The following is a 12269-nucleotide window of genomic DNA, read 5'->3' on the forward strand; positions in this document are numbered from 1 at the left end:
TGTCCGAAATGACCCTGGGTCACTAAGGAACTGACACGTGTTCCAACGGTCAGATTTCGAACTCACACGGCAACTTTACTTGGGCTACAAGTAAAGCTGACTTGTCCGTCTCTGGACAAGATTTGCTCTCATAGTGTTTGTTCGAAGACATAGGTTTTGAATTAGGCATCACTTCAGTCATTCTGACTGGTTCTCTTGGACCCCACTTAACAGTACGGTGGTTCCTATGACTCAACACAAATGAAATAAAACTACGAAGGATCTAAGTCTTCGAGTTCCATAGGCTTCACGTGGTGTCTTCTCTTGTCATAGTCTTCAATGTGAATATCTTCATATACCACCATTGTCTTCAATGTCTTTGTACATTTTTAGGGGTCATCTCTGGTAGCAAAACCGAATCAATGAGGGACTTCTACCTGTGTTATCCTGCAATTCTTACAAACACATTAGTCCCTCAACTAGGTTTGTCGTCAATACTCCAAAACCAACTAGGGGTGGCACTATATGCACTTACACAAACACAGCACACATGATCCGACACATGCAATAGTGTTAGATGGGGTCATTCATCGCACATGATGTGGCGTGGGGAGCATGTGGGTTACTTAGTTCATCACACATGTTGTCTACTACATAACTGTGTGTGATTGTTCGTCCATCCTACACGCTTTAGGACTTCTTTGGTTCATAGGGTAGAAAAATTATAGGAATAGGAAAGTCATAGGAAATGAGATGACATGTATCTGAAATCATATGAATAGAAATATGAAAGAAGATGCCTTTTGGTTCACATCATAGGATTTTTTTCATTGAGTCTAGGCTAATGTTTATTTTCCTATGAAATGTGGAGGATAGGAAGAATTCCTCCATAGGAATAAGATTTCATTTCTATAAACCAAAGGGATCTAATATTAATTTTTCTATACAAATCCTATCATATGAGATTCCCACAAAATTCTTACGAACCAAAGGAGGCCTTAATTTATAGCAATCATGTGTGTTACAGATGTGTTCATTGCCCACACACCTTTGTATGGAACCATGTGCAATAAAATAATTCAATGAACAGGTATATTAGTCTGTTATTTATTCCCTATAATAAGTAAATTCATATTTCATATCTAACAAATGTTCACCACGATATCCAACACAATATATTTCACTACATCATATGCCCACTAGGATTTCATAATTAACATCACAATACACCATATAGTTAGTATCACAGTACACAAGCACCAAATTAAACATGCGCCCGATAATCATTTCACATTTAACATTCAGAACCGAAAGTGGCATCATAGATGGTAAATAGGCAGATAAATCTCATCTAAATTTTTTTTGAAGCGGAAGGTAAATTTTGTGCCTTCGTTGATCTTAAAAATGTGCGCAACTCTAGGCCAGCGCATATGGATGATTGCCCGCCCGTCCTTCGCCCTCTTGAGGAAGACTTCAACATTGTACCGTAAGTGTTGTATGAATATCCTCCTTGCCTCTTGAGCATATATGTGGGTTCGGAGGTAATTATCAATGAACCGCTTTAGAAAGCACTGAAATCAAAGATATTCATAAATTTATTGTCTGAATATTAAAATATTGTGTGTAAGGAAAAAAATAAGGTAACAAAGTTAGTACCATCCTATAGTCGATTGATGTTTTCTTCATTTCGCAAACAAAGAGTTTGTTGTTTTTTCTTGCTGTTTCTTTATCCTGACAATCTTTCTATATTTCTTGACTTGAGCAATATTCATAGATATCTCACTACGTCGTTATTTTCAACTTTTTGAGGAAGCAGCAAACATAGTTTGTACTTCATGCAGAAGCACAAGTGTGCTTGACGCCAAAGTATCACTGTACTTTACCGGAAAGCACAATTATGCTTTCACACTATGTACTTCACACAGAAAATCACACATGTAAAAAACCCGAAGAAACAAAATCAAACTAAAAATCAAGAGAAACCTAGAAGAAACTAAGAAAAATCCAAAAACACACAAAAATATATATCTAAAAACACATTGCAGAAAACAAAAAGGCGTCTGCTAGGAATCAGTCGGGGGATTTTAGCACCCTGATCAGTCGCTTGCTAAAGCGTGGGGCCGTGATAGTAAGCTCACTTTTTTGATTGTATACCATCCTAGTTCATTCCCATCCCTGCACGTCGGCTGTGCACCATAGTTGGCTGCTCCTCAACACCCTCATAATAGCCCGCTTGCATCCAACAACCCTTGCCAACTTCATATCATGTACTCTTGCAGAAGCATGGGATAGCCCTCGTAGCATGATCGCAGCAGCTCCCCTCGGTTGTCTCCTTGAAGCAGCGTCGGAGCACGCTTGCCGTTGCCATCCTCATTGACAGCGCCATTATCCAATGCCATCCTCGCGAACAACACACACAATTGCATGCTTCAACACAGCATCGGTTCCCGTCACCGGATTGCAACGGCGCCCCGCTCCGGGGAGGAGGCTTGCAACAATGCGGTTGCTACGACGAGGGATACAACAATGACGATTCTCCAAGTTAGGGGAGGTTGATGTGGCTCGAATGCAACATATGAGCGCCGCCCATCTTTGACACCGGCGGCGAGCAGCGTGGCCTAGAGCAGCAAGTCCATCTTGCAGCAACAGAGAGGAGGAAGAGTCATATAACGCCGGTTGCGCTGGCTAGCCGATGTTCTCTTGATTTGGACAAAGTGTGGAGGTAGAAAGTGAGCAGAGATAGAAAGGGAGGCGAGGGAGAGAAGATTTGGGGAATGGGAGGCAAAGAAAGATGAAGAAGAATCCAGCAAAAGGGACTCGTGAAGATTTATGAGATAAGTCAGATGAACAAAGTGTTTTCCAAACAAATGCTCCCATGGATGTGGCCAACACGACATGTGGCGTCAGCTGAGCGCACCACATGGCTGGCCCCGCGCGTCGGCTGGGGGTGCCAATTTTTTTTTCAGTCTTATTTTTGACAAATAATTTTTTCTTCAGTCGTGTTGAGGGGAGGGGATTGAATGAATTGGGCTTTATGAGGTAGAAAGGCTGGCCTGAAGTGGAGCTGAGATGGGCTTTATGAACTCTAAATTAAACATGGGCCTGCAATTTATCATGTGAAACCGGCACTGCTGGCCTGTGCTCTTTCTTCCCCCGGACGGACGGACGGACCAGACGGAGTTGGCGGCGCGAATCCATGGCGCTCCTCTTCTTCGACCTCAGCCTCCTCCCTTCCCCCAACTCCAACTCCCGCCTTCTCGCCGCCGCACGAGCCCTCGAGCTAGGCTACGCTGCCGTCGCCCTCGATCACCCGCACCGCGGCCTACTCGCCGACGCCGACCGCTGCCACACCGCTCCCTTCCCCGCCTTGTCTTCCCTCCCGCTCCCCCCCTCTGCCTCCCTCCACCGGTCCCGCAATGGATCCCCTACCTCCGAGCCCTTCCGCCAGTACACGCGCATCACCCTCTCCCTCGACTCCGCTGCCGCCGCCGCGTCCGCGCTTGCCCCCTCCGCCGCCCGCCTCCTCCGCACATACGACATCGTCGCGGCGCGCCCTCTCACCCAGGCCGCGCTCGACCACCTCTGCCAGTCCGCCACAGAGATTGATGTCATCTCCATCGACTTCTCTCACAAACTGCCATTCCGTCTCAAGCTCCCAACGATCAAGCTTGCACTACAGGTAACCAACCTCCTTCACCACTCTAACCGAACCAATGTTCAATGTCGATGTGTGTGCTCAGCTAACTATATCTCTATCTGACCGCAGAGGGGGATACACTTTGAGATTGCATACTCTCCCCTCATCGATGATGTCAATTCAAGGAGACAAGTCCTGGCCGAAGCCAATGTTACTTATCTTGCTCTGCTTTCATTGTTCCTTCACATTGAATTCAAACATCATTTAATAATCGTGTTTAGTGATATAGTATTATTCATTACCACCATGATCTGCAACCTAGTGCACATACGCGCATATTGCTTGTGTTTCGTTTTGTCTAACAAATTCTTCTCACCTTCACTATGCTCAACACCACTGGTTTGCAGAGACATCTGCACCCTAGCTTAGAATTTTGTTTCTCAACCCCCTTGCACTAAACATGCCCTCAGCTCAGCTCACTTGTTTCTTTTGCTAATATACAGTATTTTTCTTCTGTTTGTAGCTGTTGGTGGACTGGACTAAAGGAAAGAATCTCATCATTTCAAGTGCTGCTCATAATGCTAATGAAATTAGAGGCCCCTATGATGTCATAAATTTATGTGCATTTTTGCTTGGTCTTTCTATGGAGCGAGCCAAAGCTGCTATGTCCGTAAACTGCAGGTGAGTCATATATCTATTACCTGGAGAGGTTCAAACTTCTTATTCCACATGGCCTGAACCATGTAATGATTTGCTGATGTGGCTAGTTTCTCGTACTACTATGAATGCATGTTTTTATCTTAGCATTCTTTATTGTTCAAAAATATCGGCCGATAAATCAGTTAACTGACCGATTAATCCCTGCTCAGTGGGTCACCAAGTAGTCGATTAACTGATTTTCTGGCAGACTTACTGGCTGATTCCGTACTAATCCTCTATGCGCCAGCGGCCGAGGAGTTACCAGTTAACTATTTCATGAACATTGGCATCCTTTATTTGACGGATTATGAGTTAGTCTAGACTTTAGAAGTCTCTTCTTTTTTCTCCTCCTATTTATTTCTGCCCATTTTCTTTCTATGTTTTCAAGAACTCCTTTGTATTCCTATCAAGAGGGTGATCGTTGGGTTTTGGTGGGAAAACAACTTCTACTCCCTCCATTTCTAAATATAAGCCCTTTTAGATATTTCAATACGGACTACATACAGATGTATATAGACATATTTTAGAGTGCAGATTCACTCATTTTGCTCCGTATGTAATCCATATTGAAATCTCTAAAAGGTCTTATATTTAAGAAGGGAGGGAGTAGTTTATTTAGCTTTAGCTCCACGTCTGCGTTTGCAACCTACCAGCTGTTGTGTCATTTTACTTTGCACAACTTTCTATTTAGGAAGGCACCCATTTCACCATGAATCATAATGCAATATTATGTCATTATCAGGTTGCTTATTTCCAAGGCTACGAGGAAGAAACATTTCTACAAAGAGACAATTCGAATCGATAGACTGTTACCAAATGAGCAACTAAATTCAACAAAGTATAAGGTTGGTGACTGGATTGGTTTGGATCCTATATCTTTTAAAGGTGATCGACAAACTTTGGAGACAAATCTAGAACCTTCTCCCAACAAAGATGAACTACCTGTTTCACCCACAAATTTTCCCGCCAAAGTGTTGTGTCATAAACGCCATGATGCTGATGTGTCTCTCTTTGCCGACCGGTTAGAGCAGTCTACTGATGATAGTGAAATTCCAGTTGAAACTCAAGAGGAAACCTTACAGGCTAACAGAAGCGAAGCTCACAGTGGCGCTGTTCACACCATCATGGTTAACCCTGAAAACAATGAAATTGTTATGGCTGGTAGTATGCAGGCTTGTGTTGCCTCTTCTGTTGACCAGAAATGCATTGAGGAGCATGTTGAATTTGTTGAGGATGCAATGGAATTAGATGCTACAGAATTGTGCACATTAAACCTCATTTCAGGTGACGGTACTCCTTTATCCTCCGATGTTAAGTTACCATGTTCTTCTCTTCCCCAGAGCATGGAGCTTTTTGACACTAGTCTTGAGAACAAGGATCCTGACCAACCTAGTAAAATCGTAGATCATACTAATACTTGTGCAAATCAGGGGTATATCCGCACATCTGGTGATAGGGAGGAACAGGCACCTCTGGATCATGAAATTGTTTCATGTTCTGATGTTTGCCTCGAGGGTAAGTGCCTGGACAAACCTGATGATGTTCCAGTTGACTCAAAGACTCACAGAGATGCTGCGGAATCATTGGGGTGCTCAACTGGTGGGCGAGATGATGAGACGCCATTAAATCTTACAGTTCCATTGAGTACTGATTTATGCGAAGACATTGTACTGCCAGCTCATCAAGTAGAGCAAAATGTGGATGAAGACATCAAAAGTACTGACAGTTATAAGGTCGAACCGGTTTACAGAAATGCAATAAGAATGATATCAGTGGAAAATACTCTCAGTGGTCAAGAGATCAGTTCAGCTGCTGTTGTTTATGATAAGGGGTCCAGTGATGAAACTCGGGAAAATAATGAATTGGAAGAACAGAATTTAAAGAAACCCAATGCTTCATTAGAGAAAGATGTTGCTAAAATAGATGAGGGGCCACTAAATTATGATTATGCAGATAAGGTGGATATATCTACAGCTAGATCAGGTGATATGAACTATTCATCATTAATTTGTCTGAATTGGCAACATATCGACATTTACTAACTGCAACTTTACTCTCTTGAGCACGTAATAGAGAATACTGTTTTTTGGTGATACAAACATTTCCTTTTCTGTTAGTTCTTCTCATTCTTTCATTATTATCTAAGCTATTCATGAGATGATACAAAGGGCAATTGAAGCTGTTGATATGTGTTTAAAATAAGGCCACGATAAGTAATTTCTGAAAATGTGGGAATCCTTTTTGAAAATATTACTTACTTACTTACTTACGAAGCCTTTTATCCCAAACAAGTTGGGGTAGGCTAGATATGAAACCCTTTCACGAGGACTTCCCAGGAGGTCACCCATCCTAGTACTACTCTCGCCCAAATGGGTTTCATACCCAAAAGACTGGCTAGTTTTTACGTTGGCTCGCCAAGCCTATCACAACCCTTAGATATGAAACCCTTTCACGAGGACTTCCTAGGAGGTCACCCATCCTAGTACTATTCTCGCTCAAATGGGTTTCGTACCTATGGGACTGGCTAGTTTTTACGTTGGCTCGCCAAGCCTATCACAACCCTCCTCCTTTACCCGGGCTTGGGACCGGCTATGCCTAGAAGACATAGGCGGAGTTCCTTTTTGAAAATATTGTACTTCGTTTTTTAGTATGAAGATATAAACTATCGGTATAGTATCCCATACATATCTAAAGTCTTATTGGTTTTGCAGAAAAGCGAAGACAAAAACTATTGTTGCACGGCCCCTCGTATATTCCTTTCTTGGGCTTTCTTAAGCCTGTGTCTTTCAAGAAGAAAGTATGCAAAGTAAGAGGCCTGGTCAAATCTTTATATCATATCGTCTGCCTAAAATGTGCTGGCTAACGCTAATCAATGTTAATTATGAATCATGTGTAAGGTATGAGTTCAGCTGTTCAGGAGCATATTACTAATGCTGAAGCCATTGTCAACCTGTGTCATGATATACAATAGCCGTCACTTAATTCTGTGTGACATCACTAATGATATAAGTATTGCTGCAAGATAGAACTGTATTATGGTTTTGATGGTCTATAATCAGCGAAGTAGTTTTCTAGTGTAGGCATAGATACAAAACCGCAAACTTTGACATAGTCTTGCAAAGGTTGCATGTTATGCCTCAGTTAGTGCAGGTTCCTTCTTTCAGATTGAAATAAACCACCCTGCATAATCACCATTGATGTCCAGTGTGCCGATTTGGTGAACATTAAGCTTTATTGGCTTCCCGAAGTTGCTTTAACTTATTTGTTTGGTCTTGCTATACTCTTTACTAGAATTGCCCAGCGCAGTCAAAATAATGTTGGCAGCCTCTAAAAGGGATATCTTGCCAGTCTTTTCTCGTTGTTGCCTTGGAACCGATCAATCAAATGTACTGGCACTAAAATGAGATGTATAATGTACTGTGAGGACAAGTCATCTTTCTATCACATATGTTGATGCATGCAAAATTACACATGAGTACGCGACACCCTAGGAAACTAAAAATTCTGCTCCCTTGTTGCTCAAAATATGGCAAGTCAATTATAAGATATTAAGATGATTCAGTTAAGATATTCTCAAATATCTTTTGGAAATATGTTCACCCAGATGTGAACGTATATCATATGTTTGCTCCTGCTTTGTATTTTATCAGTATAGCTTCCAGGACAACAAGACTAAATACTACTCCCTCTGTTCACAAATATAAGATATTCTAACTTTTTCCTGAATCGGATGTATATAGACATGTTTTAGTGTGTTTGTTCACTCATCTCAGTCTGTATTGTAGTCCATATTGAAATATACAAAACATCTTATATTTGTGAACAGAGGGAGTATTTCATTCTCTTTGAAAATCAACTATACCGGCTAGAAGCAGAGTCATGTATTTACTGTAGTAGTTTCAAACGATTTGACCTGGAAAAGTTTTAGAGATCATGACAGCTATAAAGGCTTCACCCCACAGATGCCCAAAGGGCGATGTGGGGGCAGAACAGAAATCTTTTCTCCGTATCATGCATGCCACTGCAAAGAGAAGTCTTATCAGCCTTCGTCAACTTAGTTTCGTTTCTACCAAATCATATGACATTCGAAATAGCACATTGGTTGTCCCTTCTGACCTTCATATTACATATCAATTGTGATGTATCTTATGATATTGTATCTGTTGAGTAAATTTACATTGGCACAACCTTTTGGCTCTTAATACCAATACTTGGAATAATTACTTATCTATCTAGTCTGTTGCCCATTCTATATATTCTTTATACACAAACTGAACAATTATTGCATCCCAACTCATTCAATGGTGGTGTGACTATTTTTCAGTTGACCTGCTAGCAGAAAGTAAAAATTACGATAACTGCGCTTTATCCTAATAGTCCCACTTGTTTTTGTTATCCTATATTCATGGACAAACAGCCACTGCCTCAGTGTAGGCTCCTTTCTCCCTCGTGATCCTCTTGTTTTTTCTCTCTCGACACACCAAGTCGTCAATGATTTAACTCATCTGGATGCAATGTAACTCTTGTGTTGACATCTCTGCAGGTTGTATCTAGAAGAAAATCATAACAACTGTTGGCAGTATACATTTCAAGAATTTTGCTACATACCAAAGGCAAGCGGATCTATTTGCAATATGATATCCTGATGCGCTTTGACTTTATCTTGTCGGTTGGCTAAGGCCACTTGAAGGTTGACTAGCTCGTGTCGTCAGGCTCTTGAGTGGGGTACTGTACGGATTCATCAGAGGATGTGCCATTATAGGAGAAGGGAGTCTTGCAATTGGTTGTGGACACTTCCAGTGATCTTACCAACCAATAGCCAACTGAAAACAGCGTCCTGGATCTGTAGCATCAAACTTGTGTCAACTAGATGCTTGAAACAACACAGATCCTTGTGGGGGTCTATCTTGTAGCTTGGAATTTTCAAAAGTGTTAATGATTCTTCTCCACTGAAGTAGTCTCGAGAGATTCACTTTCGAAGGTAATGATAGTAGTGGCGCAGACTTTCGAGGGACAAAGTCTAATCAAGGACTGTCTTTCACACTTGCATTCCGTGTCGATCAATGGTCATCAGTCCAGTGAGGGAGAGGTTCATGTGCATCTTAGTTTTTGCAGTTTTGGACATAAATAAACACGCGAGACCTTTACCTTTGCGTCCCATGCTTTCCATTGTTCCGATTAACACATGATTAGGAATGTTGGGAAGTTAAAAGCAGCCAAATATTTGGCATGCCTAGCCCCACGGAATCGCGGTTTTGCTGAACGGAGCAAAGTGGCAGAGCCTGTTTGTTGCTGTGTAGTCAATTGCAAGTTGAGCACAGTGCATGTGTAGTGTAGGTGCTGAAAAGAAAGGCATATGGTTTTAAGGGTTTGAGTGGGAAGAGTAGGAGATGGCCCCCAACTTGCTCATGTCTCCAGTGCTGGATCCGGCTTGCCTGCTCCTTTCCCGTGCTCCCACCTCATCGAACGGCTGTTTTTTTTTCTTTTTTCTTGTTAATATAATCATCTCCCCCCTGATTTTAAAGGGGTGGGGCCGGGTCTTATTTTGTTCCAATCAAATCAAGCCACGTACACGGGAGGAGAGGATGCAAGTTTCATCCTCCAGTGCTGCCCTTAACCCACATTCTTGCTATATAGAGTCGTGACTGCCAGCTTTTATTTATCCTGCTTGTGCCGTGTATCCACAATCGATTGAGATTCCCCAATGTCAGTAAAGTTGCATGTATTGGTGATGGTGCCTCCTGCATTGAGCTGGTCTGCGCGTAACATGAGGGAGGTCATGTATGCTTGCCAGCTTGTTTTTGGTATAGCTTGTATCTGCATGTCTCCAGTAGTGTAGTACCCACGTATTGTTGTTCCAGGAAAGATAGAATTATGGTATGTGTTTGCCACGACTTTATATCGTCACTGGAATGGTGTCATCGCACAAGGTAGTAGTAGTAGGTCGTTTCAAATCAGAGTTGACTTGCGTCTTAAGGACGCCAGACGTACAGAGCAATAGCACTGGCTGTACATACTGGGCGCACACATATATAGAGTGGTGGATCTCCATGCCGGTTACACCACCCAACGAAGAGTAGCCAGTAGACCGACAGCGCAGGCGCGAGTCCACGACAGTCGGTGATGTATCACTGGAGCACATCGTCTTCAGCTCCTTGTTATAGCAACAGCGGCAGCGGCGGCGGCAATGGTCCCTTGCTCCCCTCCATGGCGTCCAGCAGCTACGGTGATCTGCTGATGTTGCAAGAGCAGCAGCAGCAGCACTACTACTCCCAGTCGATGCAGCGTGTGATGAGCGCCGGAGACCTGCAAGCTCTGCCGGGGCCGGGGCCGGGGCCGGCTCCGGTGGGGCGGTACAGCGCGGAGGAGCGGCGGGAGCGCATCGAGAAGTACCGCACCAAGCGCAACCAACGCAACTTCCAGAAGAAGATCACGGTACGTTGATCTTTGGCAGTCTCGTCGTCTGGTCGGTAGCTAGTACTACGATGCATGCCACGTTGAGTGCGTGTATACTCGTCGTCGTGTCAACTCTGTGTGTTGTGTTTTGGTTTTTAGTACGCTTGCCGGAAGACGCTCGCGGACAGCCGGCCGAGGGTGAAGGGCCGCTTCGCGCGCAACGTCGACGACGACGCAGCAGCAGATCAGCCGGAGGATCCGACGACGACCACGACGACGGCGGACGTGTCTCTGCTCAACGACGCCGGCAGCAGCAGCAGCATGCCGCCGGAGTGGTGGCCGGCAATGCAGGGCGCGCTGGCCGTGGAGGACGACGAGCTCATCGCCTCCTACCTTGCCGTCTCCTCCATCAACCTCTACTAGTAGCTAGCTACCTCCTTAATTGCTCCTCGCATCGATCTATATAGTACTAGTTACCTAATTTATCGTCTACCTTCTCTGTCAACAAAAAAGCTGGCTATATGTACTGGAACCGCCACTACTATTCTTCACGTGTTTATGTTAATATCAAAACGACCAACTAAGAAGATTTTCTTTAACACGAGTTAGGGGCATGCAAAATGGTGCTATCAGTGTCACATAGAATATCTGTCATAGAATATCTGTCAAGGTGGAGGAAAGAGAAATCAAAAGAAAAAACTTATCTTTTGGCGAACGTCGGTTGGGAAGGGGATGGCAAGTATACCTGGCCAAACCTCGGGCCGGGCCTAGCCAAGCCCGAGCCAAAAAACCTGGGACTGAGCCCGGCCCGGCCCGGTCATCGGGCCTAGTTTTTGGGCCCAAGCCCGGCCTGAACATGCAAAAGCCCGCCAGGCCCCTTCAGAAAACTGCAAAAATGACGGGCCCGGGCCCGGCCCAGGAGCAGCGTCGGGCCGGGCCGGGTCGGGCTTTTTCGGGCCGGCCGGGCCGAGCTGTCCATGGCCAGGTCTAATGGCAAGCGAACGTTTTTTATGACAAGTTTATGTTTTTTTAGAAAAGAGGGGACTCTCCGGCTTCTGCATCAGAACGATGCATACGGCCACATAAATAAATAAAATAGGTTCAACAATGATAAATCTTGCCTTTTTGTCGTATTATTTTCTTCTTCCGAGAAGATGTCATGTGTTTCTAAAGAAATTGCCACCCACCCTCCCACAATATAAATTGTCATCATTTTTATTTAGAGAAAAGACATCGACCGAGCCCGACGATGAATTAACATAAGCATCAACCAGCCAAAATTACAAGGACGCCCATAGGCAAAAAGAAGGAAAAAACGGTAAGATATAATGCGTTGGCAACAACAAACTAAGCCTCACACGCTACGAACAATGAAGATAAACACTGGGGCATGGAGCCGAAGATGCTGAGGTCCTCCTCTGTGAACGAATCACCGGGGACAAGAACATGCCGGTTCTGAGGAGAGAGGAAGACTGACACTGTTGACGTAAGAGGTCTTGAGTTCAAGATCTGGCTGGCGCAATTAAATTGCAGCCCACTTTCGGTTCATGTTTAGGTC

At 43.9% G+C, this 12269-nt stretch overlaps 2 protein-coding genes across 3 annotated transcripts; both read left to right on the forward strand.

Moving 5' to 3' along the window:
* Positions 1–3132: 3132 nt before the first annotated feature.
* LOC119286114 lies at positions 3133–9462 on the forward strand. Of its 2 annotated transcripts, none has more exons than XM_037565460.1 (6): positions 3133–3658; positions 3746–3826; positions 4140–4297; positions 5058–6298; positions 7027–7212; positions 8859–9462. In XM_037565460.1, exons 1-5 carry the CDS (start codon positions 3176–3178, stop codon positions 7176–7178), a joined length of 2115 nt encoding a protein of 704 aa, XP_037421357.1. In that variant the 5' UTR covers positions 3133–3175; the 3' UTR covers positions 7179–7212; positions 8859–9462. The 2 variants fall into 2 exon arrangements, with proteins under 2 accessions (XP_037421357.1, XP_037421358.1); XM_037565461.1 differs by having other exon boundaries at positions 7027–7121; positions 8859–9358.
* A 925-nt stretch (positions 9463–10387) lies between these two features.
* LOC119288956 (two-component response regulator-like APRR7) lies at positions 10388–11240 on the forward strand. The gene is made up of 2 exons (XM_037568418.1): positions 10388–10750; positions 10871–11240. Exons 1-2 carry the CDS (start codon positions 10439–10441, stop codon positions 11132–11134), a joined length of 576 nt encoding a protein of 191 aa, XP_037424315.1. The 5' UTR covers positions 10388–10438; the 3' UTR covers positions 11135–11240.
* The last annotated feature ends 1029 nt before the right edge of the window (positions 11241–12269 follow it).

The sequence above is a fragment of the Triticum dicoccoides genome, chromosome 4A (genome assembly GCF_002162155.2).
Source record: "Triticum dicoccoides isolate Atlit2015 ecotype Zavitan chromosome 4A, WEW_v2.0, whole genome shotgun sequence".
In the NCBI taxonomy this organism is placed as follows: Eukaryota; Viridiplantae; Streptophyta; class Magnoliopsida; order Poales; family Poaceae; genus Triticum; species Triticum dicoccoides.